Here is a 17,397-nt window from a genome sequence, read left to right as displayed (position 1 = left end):
TAGCCAAGAGGTATGGGTTTAATACTAAAGCTATTACTAGCCAAATTAAGACACGTGGCAAAGTGCAAAATTTACAAAATACAGAAGAGTTCACAATGATGGAATATAAGGCCTCGCTGAGCAGCATCTATAGGCAAATAGGAGCAGCTACAAAGAAAAGTATAATTTACAAAAGGAATCCTACTATTTATCAATTGCTAAGGGCAGACAAAGATGCTGTGGACAAGAACGCGCTTTCAGGAGTCTACAGTATCCCTGCTACAGACACGCAGAGGCAGAATATGATGTTCTACATCGGAGTTACTGGAAAATCCCTCAAAGAAAAGCTGTCAGAACACCAGAGAAACATAAGAAGCAGACAGCCATGCACAGCACTGGCGACTTACGTCTTAGCTGATCCTCAAGAGGTCAAAGCTGAATGGGACCGAGCTAGATTGATACAAATAGTTCGCGACAAAAAGCACCTCCGGTATGCTGAAGCCTGGCATATCTACAAAACCAGCCAAAAAGGATTAGCTATCAACTTCCGAGATGCAAGCAAAGTATTGGCAGCCTGGCGAGCAAGTATATTATAAGTGACAAGAATGATGGCAAAGTGGCAACTTACTTAAGGACTCTTAAACTAATGTATTTGCGCATCACATTGTTTATGTTTGGTATTTTATGTATGTTTGTATTTTTATTTTTATGCTATTTTATATCTTGAATGTCATACTTTTTAATGTTCTAATAGCTACTGTGGTTACATAATGACAGCCTTTATGTAGAGATGGCACTCTTTATTCCCGTAGAATATCCTTTTAAAAACATTCCAAAATGCTTGTATCCTTAATTCAAATTTTAGAGTTAGGAGTTTGATTTTTTTTTTTTTTTCCATTTATTCTTGAAAAAGGTCATTGAATATGACCAAAAACGTTAGAATGTAATAAATACGGCTGCATATTTAAAAGGTTTTCTTGAGTGTGTTTAATCATGGAATTTTCATGAATATTGAAAAAAATGTAAAATTTTATGAAAATTAATTCTAGCATGTAACAAATATAGTAATGAACTATTTTGGTGGAATTTACAATACTTCCTGTTCAGCAATGTGTTTGTAACATTAATAGTAACTTTTATTTCAACACATAGTGATAAAATTGTGAGTATAATTTGTGTAAAGAGAAAATTGTGTGTGTAGTGCCTATATGAACATTATGTATTCTCAAGAAGCTCAATTCTATTGTACCCTTGTTCTTTGAGAGTTCAGTTCGGGTCTGTGTTTGAGTTACCACCCTAACACTTATGTTGCGGCGGGGGTGTAGTGATATTGGATCTCCTTGTCCTCCCTCAACTGCGGTTTTGTTGGTCCATTTGCATGCAGTCATAAAGGGTAAAAAGAAATTAGACAAAGGGCAATAAAAAGGAAAGGAGTAAAGGCGGGAAAAAGGACAGTCAGAGGAGGTAGGAGGATGGGAGACAGAGTAAGAGCAGTGAAGTGGTGGAGTCCGAAAGTGGAATTGAAGAATAAAATATTTTTGTGTTACTGTATTTGGTTGTTCCAGTTCTGTGTAATGAACTGGAAGGATGAAATCCGTTAGATCAGATCGGATTCCCTACACTGGTATTAGTTTATCTGTCAGTCATATATGCCTAAGCACACTTTTTGTTTGCAATGCAGCTGTTTCTTTTTTCTTTCTCTTTTCTTGAAAGCTGGAAATGCTTCTTGTGTTATGTTTATTCAACCTATTTTTTAAACTTAATGGAACCTATTCTTATTTTTTAATACCCTGTATATAAATTATGATATTAAGTGTTTCCAATGACAAAAGTGACTGCATGATCCACCATTCTCACACATCAAGTATCCATACTTTATATTTACAGTTATAAGCAGTTATACAGTTGTTTCATTGTGCAAAGTTGCGACTGGTGGCCACCAGTTGCGACTTTGCACAATGAAATATGACATGTGTCCACTTTTCATTTCAATTAGGCAATTCTTATATCTATTTCCTGAGAAAGAAAGATAAAAGTAGTGAGATCACCTACCTCTAGTTGAATTAATTACTTATTAACATAGCTCAAAAGCAGCCTGATAATTTTGGCAAGATCATTTGTCTTAAGTAGTGAGACTTTGCCCAAAAGAATCATAACAGTACATATCTAAAAATAATTGCTGCCAGCACTCCTAGTATTGCACAAGTCTTCTTATATAGACTCCCATTTCAACTAGTTCTCTTATAACTTCATGTGGTTGATTATTTGAAAATTATATATAAAGTGCAAATATGTGATAGTGCTGTTCCAATACTGACATCGGCACTGTTCACAAATTCTTTGATTGTGATTTTTTAGTTGGCCTTTATTATAGTATCCACATATGCAATTACAGTCGACCCCCCCTATAAGATAGAGATACGTTCCATTCTCTAGGAATCCGCTTTCTTACGAATCCTTCCAATCACAACCCGACACGTATCAAGTTTACGGACTACGGCTGTTTGAAAGATTTTCTTCCATAAAATTAATCGATTCTAGACTAATCCGACTCAACATTTCCAAAATACGTATATATTTTTTGGGAATAATCCGTATAAACTACGCTATAAACAAAAAATTGTAGGATTACTTACCGAGTGTCACCATTCGACATTGCCATTGCTCAACATTGTTTTCGTCGCGGAACAGCTCAGCAAAGAGCGGCCGATTTCTAACAACTTATTTTTCTGTGAAAACTTCGTAGAACTTCGGAGACATCATTAATATAAATAATTTTAATCGCCGTTGAATAAGAAATGTTTCTTTCACAAGAAATGTATAAAATTACAGTACTGTATTAGACTTACGGTACCTAATTTACATACTGACAGACGATAGTTAGCGTAAAAATCTCCGTAGCGTGGCGCCACGCTAGACGGCGGAAATTATATATTTAATTATAACAAAGTTACAATAAGTTAATATATAATTATATATACAGTACCTAATTTATATATAATTAATATATAATTATATGTACAGTACCTAATTTATATATAATTTATATAATACTGTCCAGACGATAGAAATCTCTCCGTAGCGTGGCGCTACGGACGGCGGGAAAGTAGTTCGGCTTCCCGATGACGTTTGAGGTGTTTATAGGGAACTTTTACTATTTTTTACGGATACCAGTAGCAATTTTTTCGTAGTTTTATAGGAATCGTAACTATAGGGACCATAATTATAGGGGGGTCGACTGTATTGCCAATGAAACAGCATGACATGATGCTCCTAATTTTGGCTGGTCTGTAATGCTTGCTTGACTACCAAAAAAGAACTAGCACTATTGAAAAACAGTAGACTATTGTGTGGAAGACAAGCAGGTCCATAAACCATTTTCATGTGCTTGTGAATTTCTTTGATGGTATTCTCTCCACAATCAGAATCTGCATTATAGTAAGTTGAGCAGCTTTGGCTGTATAAGAGTTGCCCAAATGAAAAGTGGACACACATCAGAACTGTCAAAAAATTAATTGTGAATCTAAAAGAAATCTCAATGTTTGTTTAGACGAAGATTCCAGCATCTCACAAATGGATCAATGCCCTTCATGTAGAATTCTGGTGGCTGTTGGTAAAAAATTTCTTTGACTCTATCCTTCACCTCATCATTCAACATGAATTTTTGCCCTCACAAAGTATTCTTGAGAGGTCCAAAAATGTGAAAGTTGCATGGTGACATATAAGGACTATATGACGGATGTTCTAGTATCTCCTAGCAGAATTTCTGTAACGTGGCAATGGTTGCACTTTCCATATGGGGATGGACATTGTTGTAAAGCAGGTTGACTTTTTGCACGAGGTGTCCTGGGCATTTTGACTTTATTGCTTTGTGCAGCTGTGACAGAGTTTTGCAATAACGTTCTGAGTTGATTATTGTATGTGGTGATATAAAGTCAACAACAGTGGTCATAGAACAAAAAAGAAAGTCAACATCACTTTTCCAGCACTGGGCATCGTTACAGACTTACGAGGTGCTTGGGAGGATGGATGTTTTCATTGCTTGTTCATGTTCTTCATTTTGGGAGTGTAATGGTGGCACCCTATCTTATCTCCTACAACAATACTAAGGAGGAACTCAAGATCTTTGTCATAGTGTGTCAGGTTATGTAGACTCAACATCTGTATAGTCTTGTGATTTCTGATGAGGTTTTTCAGTACCCATTGTGCACCGACTTTTCTGAATTGGAGGTATTTGTAGATGATTGTTTGCACCATCCCTCTGCTCAAATTTGCTTATGCACTGATTGTATGATTTGCGACTCATGTCAGTTCTGATTTTGTTATCCACAGCAGTGATTGATGCAGCAGGGATTATGATGTGTGCCTGACCTGGTCTCAATTTATTCTGAATTGACTTGCAGTCTTTTCTTTAACTCTTGTACAGTACTTATTATTCACTGCTGTTCACCATAAACATACTTCATTCATCTATAGATGTCTGCATTCCTATTCCCTTCAGCCATTAAAAATCAAACTTTCACCCATTGCTTAATTCTGGATGCTTCCATTGTAACTAACTTAAAATTAATCTGCCAATTACTGGAGATAAAATCTATTCCTGCTATACTAAATGCAGCCTGCACTTTGCCTATGTTGAACTTAGGCAAAGTAGGAACTGGTGGCCATCAGTTGCTACTTTGCACAATGAAATATGACATATCTCCACTTTTCATTTCAATTAGGCAATCCTTATATCTATCTCCTGAGAAAGAAAGATAAAATTATCCACAAGTTACACAGCTTATATAACAAACAAAAAGTAATGCAGTATTCATATACTTTAATTCACCTAAACACTAGTGAGATCAATTGACAAAATTAAGAAGCACAAATTCACTCTCTAACAAAGTCTTACTATTTATTGAAAATATCTTTTATATAATCATCAGGTAAATGAATGCAAATTATTTTTAGTCTCTGGACAGATCGATTTCATTGATTGGCTGTGGGTGAGATGGATACTTGTATCTTAATTTTAGATGAGAAAAATTAATTACGTTTTAGAAAAAAAGTAAAATTGAATCAGACTGTAATGAAACTAGATATACTGTCATTATTATATTCTGGAATAGGAATTATTTTTATCTCAACAACTATAAAAACAAATGGAATTAAGAAAGTACAGTGGGTGATCAGTTAACAAACAGTTCGGACAGCGAACAAATCAGATAACGAACACTTTTGCAAAAGATTTTTATGATCGGACAATGAACATATGTTCATATGTTCATTGTCCGATTCAGTAAATGTTACTGAATAACTTTAACTTTACTGAATACTTTAACTTTACTGAATAACTTTACTGAATAACTTACTTTACTGAATAAACATAAAAAGAAGCGACGGAAAATAACAAATACCGATTGATTTTCCCTTGTCTTCAGGTAACAATTTGAAACCTTTCGGAGCATGGGAGATGTAACATCGACTCTCAACTCGATACCGATCGGATAGTATTCCTCCGAATTTTGAAACTCACCCTTGTAATTCCATCTTTTTGTTTACTTTTCTGACAAATAATTTTTATAGTCTTCGCGAGACTGTCAGATGGGTACTTGTTAAATTTTGCATTGGAGTTTATGAAAGGTGAAAGGATATTCATTAATGTTTTAATACCAAATTTCGAATTTCATCCGGGCCTTGTATTTAAATAATTTTTTGTGGGCTAGTTGATTTCTGTTCTCTGAATTTTTATAAGTGCTTTTCTGAACTTTTTATTTAATAAAGAAACTGATAATATTATGGAGCTTAAAAAGAGGAGTGTCAAGAATTGTGCTCACCGTAGAAACCAAGTAAGAGATAATAGGCAAGGTAGAAAGTGGGCACAAGATGTTGCTAGGCAGTATGGATTGAACAGGTCTACAGTAGGCACAATCTTAGCTATGAAAGATATATCAAGAAGTTTGAGACTTCTTGATATATCTTTCAAGCTGCTAATGGAGTAATGAAAATCACATCTGAGAAATAAAGAGCATTTTAGAGCTCATAATGGAACCTGAAACTGATCTGATGACAGAAGAACTCCAAGAATTCTCAAATGAAGAATACCAAGAAACTCAGCAAGATGTGCTTTCTTTTGAAAAAGAGGAAGACGAAAGAGGACCAATGTTTACATCTGCTACTAAAGATCTTTTGAAGAAATGGGAGGATGTCAGATCATCCAAGTAACATCCAAACCAGAATAAGGTTAATGGGGTTGGGGATCTCTACAATTACAATACTATTAATTACTTCCAAAAAATCCTGAAGAAAAGAGAAAAGCAATCGACATTGGACAGATTCTTTAACCCCCATAAACAGAAAAACATGAATAATAAAAATGCAAGACTGCATATATATGTATTTTTACTGAAGTTTACATAAATAATATATAAGTGGACACATTTTCCTGTATTTTCTGTTTCAAGCTCTCCATTCTGCACAGATCAGTGAACTAGATATCGATCAGAATAACCAAGAAAACAGTGTTGCATTTAAACTGAATGCAGTTGCATGCACAAAAGAAAACTTTGGAAAAGCAGCAGCATGGAAATTCAAAGTGCATCCAAAGCAAATTTGTGAATAGAGGAGCAAGCATGATGCTCTTAAGGCTATCAAGATAAAGAGTGAAACAAAGAGATTAGCAGGAGGAGGTCACAAGAAAGATCAATTAAGAATTAGAAGAAAAGGTTCTGCAATGGATCTGTGATCAGTGAGAGAAAAATAACTGTCTCTAGATGGATGGTAATGGACAAGGCAAGATAAATCTTCACCAAGTTAGATAAAAGTGATAAATAAATGTGGTGTTCACAGCTAGCAGAGGATGGCTAGAAAATTCATGAAATGTAGATATAGTAATAATGTGATGCTTATGGTAGTTATGTTTTGTAGCAGTATTCTTTTCTATTTAATATAAAGGAAAAATTTTTGTGAATTGCTCACAATTTTCATGATTTGGCAAGAGAATGGGGGAAAGCTGGAACTGATTTTTTTAGTAATAGTTTTGATGCAAAATTCTTCAAGAATAGAATAGATTCTGGGTCTCCAACAGAGGCTCTTAAATATTTCAGGAACTAAGTATATTCTGTCCAATAGACCCTGTGTGTCTATTAGAGGAATTACAGTAAACACAGAACTCAGTAGAATCAAGCTAATCAAGCATAAGATACAGTTCTTTCTGAAGAAGAAATTTATTGAAATTGTATATCAAAATCTAATAGCAGTTCCAATTATCCGTTTTAAAGATTTTTTTTACTGATATATCATTGAGTTATTTTATGTATGTTTATAAAACTATTTACAGTAATACCTTGACTTACATGAACCCGGAGTTATGCGATTTTCAAATCTCGTCGATTCGTCTTTTGTTTGAGTGCCACGGAACTCTTGATTACTTACTCTCTCCACACTATTGTTCAGCTTACATGTTCGGACGTGTCGCGCGGAATCGACACATAGCTACAATTTATTTTGTGTTATTTATTTATTTCTGTGTTTGTTATATCTACGGAGCCTTGAGAGACTATGTGGTAATTTCTTGTAACTGTGAACAAATCGAAAGATGAGATAAGACTAACGAGAACATTTATTAGCTTACATATATCAAACTTGGATTTTACACAAATTGTGAAATTATACCTGACTTACGCGAATTTGACTTACACGGTTATCGCTCAGTTTCACCTATCACGTAAGTTCAGGGTATTACTGTACTTTTTAATACATCTTTTGCATTAAAGGTTTATGAACATTAAAAATTTAAAACAAGTTGAAACAATTAAGTTTAAAGTTGCATACAGATGAACATATTTATTATTGTTAGCAATGAGTATAAAGAAGCGGAAAAAAATTTTTCAAGGAACTGAAAAAGTCAATACAGTAGAGCGTCAATTTTCCGAATCAATTGAGGACTGGGGTTGTTCGTATAACTGATATTTCGGATAACCGATTTATGCACAAAAAAATAGTTTAATGTATCCGATGTTAAAATTTTTATCCGTTGCGTGTCGCTTCGCGTTGAATTTTCATCGATGTTAAGCCTAACAAAGACTACTATATCATTAAAAATTATTTTTTTATTGTGTACAAACAAAATAAATATATTGAAAAATATAAAAACAATAAAAAATTATACTTCAGATGTTAATTTAGTATCAAAAACGTAAAATATTTGAGNTATAACTGCCTGAAAGAAGTTAAAAAAAATACAAAAAAAAAATGAAACAATAATAAAAACATACAAAACTATAACATGATATATAAAATATATATAGCAGAGAAATATTAAAAAATACAGATAATATACATTAATTAAAAAGCATAAAAATCATATACAGTGAAACCTCCATTAACAGACACTCCCAAATAGTGGACACTTCTGTTTAATCAACATTTTCATAATCCCCAGACCCTTCAAATAGAACATCTATTATATTTACCTTTAAATAGCTGTCACTCTAAATAGTGGATGCAATTGTCCTTAACCAACCTTATGAAAATGCAATGTCCAGCCTTCAATATTCCAAAAGAATTAATTACGTATGAAATATTTTAAAACAGAAACAAAGAATTGGCTCAAATACTCTTTCAGATGAGAATTTTGACCATAGGTGTCGAATAAAGACTGGCTTAAAATAGGAATAGGAGAGGAGGGCAAGTTATAGTCAAACAGTATTCTTTACCTGTTCAAGAAGTTTAATTTGATTCAGTTGTCAATACCATTTAATGTTATTAAACTTTGTTCTTGTTGGAATTAAACATATGATACCAAAAAATTATAAACTTTTTCAAAGTTATTCATTCATTTGATCAGAACCATAGTATAGTAGTAATGAAAAAGAAACTTAAGATCATAAATGACATCATGAATGCAAGAAAGCCAAATATATTTTCACACTTTAAAGTGGTTGGCAAATTGCCTTTGTAACAAGACCTTTGAACTTTCACCAAACAAATGCTGTTGTCGTAACTGTTTTAACTGCTCTGTGGTGGATAAAGTTAATTTTTAATAAATCAGTTACTGAAAAAAAGCAAAAAATGTTCAAAAAGTTACACCTACTTGATAACTACAGAGCAGGTAAATCCCTATAATGATTTTTATTGGTCGTTTAAATCATAAATGATGTTATAAATGTAACAATTTCAAATATATTTCCAGTCTTTGAAGTGGATAGCAAATCCACATTCGAATGAGATTTGATTAAAATGAGATTTTCACAGCTGAAAAAATAAAGAATATATTGTATATATATTTTAATTATATATACTATGTATACTTCTTGGTATATTCACATTCCTAATGCTAATTTGATGTCTTTGTAATCTGTTGTATTCTTCATTATATGATGACTGAGTTAAGATACATATAGCTGCTAGTCTATACCTATGAATAATGGACACCTCTAAATAGCAGACAAACTTCTCAATCCCGACAGTGTCTGCTATTTGGAGATTATACTATACTGCTGGCCATTAAAATTGCAACACCAGGAAGGAATGATTGTATGAACGTCAAAATCATATGAAAGGAAGAAGAGGTTGGGATATGCAAATGATTAGTATTTCAGTGCATTTAGACAATGCAGGAGGGACAAATGACATCTGAAGCACTGCATAAAAGAAAAGTTATGCAGTGGATTTCTCATTCGGAAATCGCTTTGTAAGGTCAGAGTTTCATCAGAATATCGTGTTATGCCTCGAATAAGAAGAAGAAATGCTTACCAGCAAGTGTTGGAATTCAATAGAGGCAGGATCATTGCCTATCGAGAGTGTGGATTATCGTTCCATGATATTGCCACTCGCACTGGTCGAAATCCAACCACTATCATGCAAATATGGAATCGATGGGTTGCTGAGGGTCTTACTGAACAGCATGCAGGATCTCAACACCCTCCCATGACTAATGTCTGAGAGGATGGAAACATTGTGAGATCGGCTGTGCAAAACCGTACAACCACATCACGGACCATTAGTCAAGAAATGAGCTTGTTTGCAGCACGTCCAGTATCTGCTTGTACAGTGCGACGACATTCGCAGCAGTGTGGACTGTCAGCATGGTGACCATTACTTTGGCTTCCCTTGACAATGCAGCATAAAGAGAGACGACGACTCTGGTGCACCCAACAACAAAGCTGGATACAGGAGTGGCACAATGTCATCTTTTCAGACGAGTCCCAGTTCTGCATGCAGCATTCTGATGGCCGTATACATGTCTGAAGGCTCTGAGCGGACCGCTCGTCACCTGCTTGCATTTGATATTGGCTTAGGGGCCCTGCACCTGGTGTGATGATATGGGAAGCCATTGCGTACATGACAAGCACATCTCTAGTTCGGATTGATGGTAATTTGAACGCAAATCGGTATATTTCTGACATCTTACATCCAGTGATTGTGCCCTATCTTCGAGGCCTGCAAAATGCCATCTTCCAACAAGATAATGCAAGACTTCATGTTGCACATCATGTTCTGACCTTCCTTGATACAGAGGATATTCAATTGTTGCCCTGGCCTGCATGGTCTCCAGATCTTTCACCAATTGAAAACATCTAGTCATGGGTTGCTGAGAGACTGGCCTGCCACCCCTCTCCTGCTAATACAGTTGATGAAATATGGCATAGACTTGAAGCAGCATGGAATGAGTTGCTTGTTTCTGTCATCCAAGCCCAGTTCGACTCCCTGCTTAAACGGATAAGGGCCATTTTAGCTGCCGGGGGTGGCAACTGTGTCTACTAATTTCGCGCCCCTGTAAATCCCTGAACTGCTTGCAAATTTAATCATTTTGTCTTTATGCCATACTGTTTATGTACAATAAATATTTTTTTTTTATTTGCTTTCCTTCTTGGTGTTGCAATTTTAATGGCCAGCAGTGTATATTAAAAAAATATTATGTAAGAATTCTTATTTCAGTCTCCATAGCTGTTGCAGAAAAGCCAGTGTTGATTCCTTCAAGGTTCAAAGAGTTCAAGTAATTAAGGAGAGTAGACTGAATTTTGGTTGATCCTTTTTCTCTGATCTTCAGGCCACATGTAGAATGTCAAGTTTGGAGGACTTTGCATTAATACAGCAGAAAACAAAAACTTATTTAATAGGGTAAAATGCATCATTAATTGGAAGAGGTTGGACCTGTTGAGGATTGAAGCAAAATGTTTTAGAATTTAGAGGAAAACATGCACCCTCAGTGTCAAAACATCAAATATAATTTGAACAATGAAAAGAAAAACAAAATGATGTATCATGTAATAAGATACAAGCCATCTATGAAAGGCTATAAACAAGCAAACTTCCCATTCTAATGGTGATTAGGATTTTACTGTAATGTTATTTTCTTCAACAATAGATGGCAATGCAGTATAGGGATTTATCAGGATTTGTTTAAAGTATGGATTTATGTAGGTTTGTGCAAAACAATTAACTTTGCTGGCAATTTTAAATGGAAAAGATCAGCTTATGCTTAAAACCAACTTTACATATTAATAGTGCAGTGTTGTATTAATTAATAGGAAACCATGTATAACACATTTTTATGCAGATGTGGATTTATCAATTTTTGCATGTCATATCAATTGCTGATCTACTTCCACCTCTCATACTGGTTGTCTTCTAGCTCTAACTGTAGCATAATGGAAACTTCATAACATTACTTTAGAAATGCTAGAACCTGCTATAGGGATGTTAGCATCTCTTGTTTCAAGAAACTGAGTCAATTCATTAACTTAATCATTTTTCTAGATTGCAAATTTTGTGATATTGTTCAATATCTTAACATTTTAATCCTTAAATGCAATTAATAATTTAGAAAAGTCTCAAGTAGTTAAGCTATCTCCCATAATTTTAGCATTTCTCTTCCTATAAGCTTATCAGGTCCTCAAGAAAACTTTGCTAATGTTGCTTACAAATTCATGAAGCATATTAAATTTCTACAGCATATGCAAGGAATTACATTGCAATACAAACATTGTGAGATAATTTTAAAATTCTGCTATGCCTCTTTCAACCTGCAAGTTTCTTAGGTCATCAGTAGCTTTGACACTTATTTAAAAATAACTAACAATGCTTTTAGTTTTTCTACTAGTACAAGCAGTTCATCAGATCTACCCATACACACTATTGGAACAAGGTGCAATGTATGAGCAAAGCAAATCAAATGTTTTGATTTTCCAAACAAATCTATGATAGCTTTTTTTATTTTACTGCATTGTCAGTAATAATAAGCATTGCTTTTTTAAAGGAAATTTTCCACTCAATATTAAGATTCTCTAGGCATTCTTTTATAAGTGACTACTTATAAAAGAATGCCTAGAGCACTAATTTTTATTTAATTCCTGCAAAGCTGTGTCATAACTTTACATCTTATCATTTATAAAAATTAACTCTAAAACACAAAATGCTGCATATTATTATTTTAGACCATATATCAACAGTAAGGAAAAGTGACTCAACTTCTTGGAGCTTGGCTTTTTTTTTAAGTCACTATACTTATCATCAGGGCTGAGATGTCAATTCTGGAAAATGCCAGAGAAGTCAATGCATCTGTGCTGATTAACATGACACTGGAGTTATACAAAAAATGCATAGTTTTAGAAACCCATTAGATATGCCTTTTATATAAAACTTTGAGCATAATGTTAACAGAAGACAATAAATACTTACTGTTATATTTTCTTTCCTTTAATTGTTCAAGGTTGTTTTTAGAAGGCCTGTTTTTATATGTTGCCAGGGCAGAATTTTATTTCTAGTCCAGCTCTGTTCACTTTCTTTGCATCTAGAACTTTAAAATATGATAAAAATAGACTGGTCCACTGGAAAATTGGGAATTTTCTAATGGTTGTTTGCTCAGTGGCCTTTCCTTATTTTGATATACATTATGTTTTGAGAAAAACAAATTAATAAACAAAATAAAAATGCTGTCTATTGCATTAAATTAAAAAAAGTCTTGTTTTAATTCAGTTCATAGGCTGCTGAGATATCTTATATGAACAGGTGTTCAGCTCATGCAAACATGGTCTATTCCCTTTATGGAAATTTTAACTGATTCTGATTTGGATGTGAACTGCTGTGGAATGGTTTATGTAAACTGACATTCAGTTTGCCATGATGTGCACATTATAACTTTTAATTTGAAAATACCAATTATGGTCTTAGGATGCCATGATTTTTTTTTACTCTTTCTTCCATGTAGGCATTAAGATGGATTTTTTCAAGCCCATTGTAAGTTTGGCCAGTTTCCTGTGGGAATGGCCGGTGGCGAGAGCCACAGTCCTATGTATCCAGAAAAAACCAGTATCCAAAAAATTCCTGAGGTTTTTACAATGCCTGGATTAAGTCTTGGATCCACAAACAGAGTGGTAGGCTGGTGTGTTTAACTACCTTAGTCAACTATATGAAATGCATAATGTTGTAAATGCTAAATAACAAACTTTTCAGGAGAAATAAAAAGTTCTTTTTCTAGTGAATGAGTTCCTTCAAGTTTTGAAGGAAAATGGTAAAAAAACTCAGGTTACAAATTCTCTAGAATAACTAAATCCAAACAAAAACATCTTAGATGTAAAAAATTATGCCAAGTAAAAATTTATGACAATTTAGATGATGGTCAAAATTTTTCTTAGCAGTTTTTCTGTAGTAAAGATAAGCTTGGTGCTTGGTGGCAAAATTAGAAAACAATAATACTTGTAAAAATCATGTGAGTTCCACTTTCAAGCGCCAAACTTATCTTTACTACAGAAAAACTGCTAAGAAAAATTTTGACCATCATCTAAATTGTCATAAATTTTTACTTGGCATAATTTTTCTGTATCTCAGATGTGTGTTTGTTGTATATCAATTGTTTTTGTTTAATACTGTAACTGTATATTATGTTAAGAGATAAGATGATGAGATACAATTCGGTCACTGACCAATGCGCCGCTGACCGAGGCTTTTGATACGCCATTTAGAAAAATCATTATAAGTCTTAATTTGCATAAATTTGAGCTTTTGTAATTCTGAGTAACATTTGAATAAAATTCATTTGTTTCCATGCAGTTTTATTTTTAAGCATGAAATTAAACCGTAAAATTGAATTAGCTATATGGGGGAAACCCCTGTGAATTTTGACTTATTGTCCTGGAAACGAGCTCACTGATAACGAGAAAGGATAAGTTTAAAGTTTGAGCTTTCTAGACCTAGTAGTTTTTTCTCTGAGCGTCTGCAGTGCCGGATGAAAAAAAAAGAAGAAAATACAACTTTTTTGGTGATTTTGGCACTTTTCAATTGCTTATATTTCGGCATCTGCATTACGATCTTGAAATAATAAAGACTTTGAAATTCTGCACACTACCTAAGAAAATAATTTTCTTTCAAACGAGATATTCGTAATTCAGGAGTTTGGGGGCGAAAAAAATCACCCCTGAAAATCGGCAACTCTGATTCCTGTATACAAGTATGTAGTCAGTCACTGAGTTTTTTACTTCGCATGGAGTCACTTCCTTGACTCCTGATGATGTAAACATAAGCTGTAAGCTTCATATACAGTCGAGTCTGCATAAGTCCACAACCCAAGGGGGAAGTGGAAATATGTCGAGTTATCCGATATGACGACTAAAACGAAGTTGAAAAAATCCCAAAAACTACAATTAGGAAAATACAGTAGTGCTTTAGTCCAGGAATACACAAGCATAAAATTGTGTGGCAGAAAACTGAATCATAAATTAGCTTTCGGTTCAGTTTCTGTTTACGCTTTTATGCCAGAACACACATACGTAAAAATTCTGGCCGAATAGGAAACGCCACTGCCACTAACAGTGCTACATTTTATTAATTTTTTTTTCTCATATATCTATTCCTTTGTACCTTCTATTTATTTCTCCGCTTCCTCTGCTATAATATAGAAAATTTAAATTAATAGACTTGTATTCGGAATGCAAATAAAGAACGTGTGATCTCAATACAGGTATACCTCGCCTTACGTCGGTAATTGGTTCCAGGAGAACGACTTAAGTCGAAAAACGACGTAAGTCGAATTTACTTGTCTCCAAATGTACTTGTCACTAGGCTAAACCATAAATTGCCAATTCCGGTTCTGTATTTTATTTATTAATGCATTTTTAATAATATATGGTTAATAAGGATCTATTTTAAGCTTACAAACAAATAAATTTTAGTTTTTAATATAGTACAGAAAAAAGTAATCTAAATTTACGAATGCATGTACAGTACTGTACTGTAAATACAGTACATACTTGTAAATGTATATATTTTAATATGATTTTATATGCTTTAAACATTTTTCTAGTGATATTACGACTTCAATATTTGTGGCGGACGGACGTAAAGTCGAATAAAATGACTTAAACTTGATTTTTATTTTTCCATATACTTTTTTGACAAACGACGTATAATCGGGAACGACGTAACTCGAAACGACGTAAGTCGAGGTATACCTGTATATCGATTCTACTAGACCTACCAGTTATTTGAAATTTAGTACCTATAGCCATCCATAAACGTTGTTTAAATAGTGTCTTTATTAGTGTTGCAACGAATAGTATATTCGGCCTCAGGCCAAATACCGAATATTCGGCCAAACTATTCGGCTTGATTAACGCACGTACGAAAATTGGCGCTTAAAGCGCATTATGGCAAGGACCTGCTCTTTATTGGCCCGCTGTCACTACGCTTCGTCAATCACGTTAATTCTTGATAGTTGTAGGCTTGTAGCGGACAGACAAGAGCGTCATGGCAGTACTGTATGTGATAAATGATATCAAATGTGGATAACAATGAAATGACCTACACGTGTAAATAACGGAAAAAGAAGAGAGAAGGACCGCGAATTGCAAATGTGAAAATAAATATGAAATTGNGCACTGGCGAAAATTTAAATTTGCCGACTGGAATTCTTTCGGATAATTGACGTTTCGGATGATTGACTTTCGGAAAATCGACGCTCTACTGAATTTCCAAATTTTGAGCTATTTTAAGCTAACCTATTTTAAGCTAGTATGATAGTTTTTCATGTTATGGACAGTTTGCAGAAACAATTATTTAGAGGTCACTGACATTGCTAAAGTTAATGCTTTGCAACTTTGTAAAAATTGGGATATATTTGTTTTAATGCATGTGATGCTATTAAAGGTTAGATTTATCAAAGGACAAACCGAAAATTTCTAATTGAGGTGACATGAAAAAAAAACCAATACATTCACTTTTCGTAATTTGTGGAAAAGTGACAAAAACATAAGTTGCTATCACTTTCAGGTATTCAAATTTTGTTTTTGGCAGAAAGTGTGTTTGGAAGTTATGATTAAGGCTTTAAAATGTAAGTGAAATTTAAAAACAACGCTTTTTTCAAAAAAAAAAACTTTTGAATTTATTAGCTTTTGCAGGAAAATCATATTTAAGTCCTTTTTTTGATAATGTTTATTGTACTTTTTGTTAAACAATGGAAGACAGTTTGATAATTTCTGTTAAAATTATAACAAAATAAGTTTTTCAAGAATATATTAATACATATTTGATAGATTCTAAACAAGGATGGCCACTTTTTCCAGGAAGTGACAAAGTATCTGCATTTTGTCACCTTCATCAACATTAATGGATTCATGTAATAATTCTTATTCTGTGCAAGTTTTGGTAATTCATCATCTTCCCAAGCAAAACCAAATGTTATGATGCCTTAAATACTTTCTTGTTAGCTGAGATGCTGCATTCCATATTAATTTCATGAAGTGAGAGATCATTATCAGTCAAATTCTTTTTTTAGAAGCTCTTGGATTCTTTCAGTACCAGTGGTGAATAAAAAATTAAGGTAACCACAGCATTTTACTAATGTATCACCAAACTTCTTAATAACAGTCCTTTCAGATCCAATATTTCTTTCTTTTCTTTTCTTTTTTTTCTTTTTTCTTTTTGCCTCATGACTTTTGATGTCAAGAATTGTCTATTCTTTATCTAGTCTTCTTATTTCCATAAATTTCCTACATTCTTTGCCTGACATTGTGGTTGAATTCTGTTGAAATGCTTTTTCTACTCTTCCAAATACTATATCTGCAAGTAGAAATTAGTGGCCAATGAATGGGAAATACAATCAAAATTTCCTTGACATTGGATGATGACTTAAATCTAAGCCAAAAGTACAGTGCTTGAATTTATTTATTTATTTTATATTAAATTTTAGAAATGCCCTGAAGCAGTTGATTTCCATCCTGCAGTATATAACTGCCTGAAAGAAGTTAAAAAAAATACAAAAAAAAAATGAAACAATAATAAAAACATACAAAACTATAACATGATATATAAAATATATATAGCAGAGAAATATTAAAAAATACAGATAATATACATTAATTAAAAAGCATAAAAATCATATACAGTGAAACCTCCATTAACAGACACTCCCAAATAGTGGACACTTCTGTTTAA

The 17,397-nt window shown here is 33.6% G+C and overlaps 1 protein-coding gene across 1 annotated transcript in view; it reads left to right on the top strand.

The window, feature by feature from the left end:
- The first annotated feature begins 95 nt into the window (after positions 1-95).
- The window catches only part of LOC111638795, a 28,596-nt gene continuing 11,294 nt past the window's right edge, over positions 96-17,397 (top strand). The window contains exon 1 of the mRNA XM_023384550.1: positions 96-542. Coding sequence (XP_023240318.1) covers positions 96-542 — 447 coding nt within the window. The remainder of the gene's footprint in view (positions 543-17,397) is intronic.

Source organism: Centruroides sculpturatus, unplaced genomic scaffold (assembly GCF_000671375.1).
Source record: "Centruroides sculpturatus isolate CEXI.00-Female unplaced genomic scaffold, Cexi_2.0 scaffold1191, whole genome shotgun sequence".
Classification (NCBI taxonomy): Eukaryota; Metazoa; Arthropoda; class Arachnida; order Scorpiones; family Buthidae; genus Centruroides; species Centruroides sculpturatus.
This window is presented reverse-complemented; position numbering and strand designations above follow the sequence as displayed.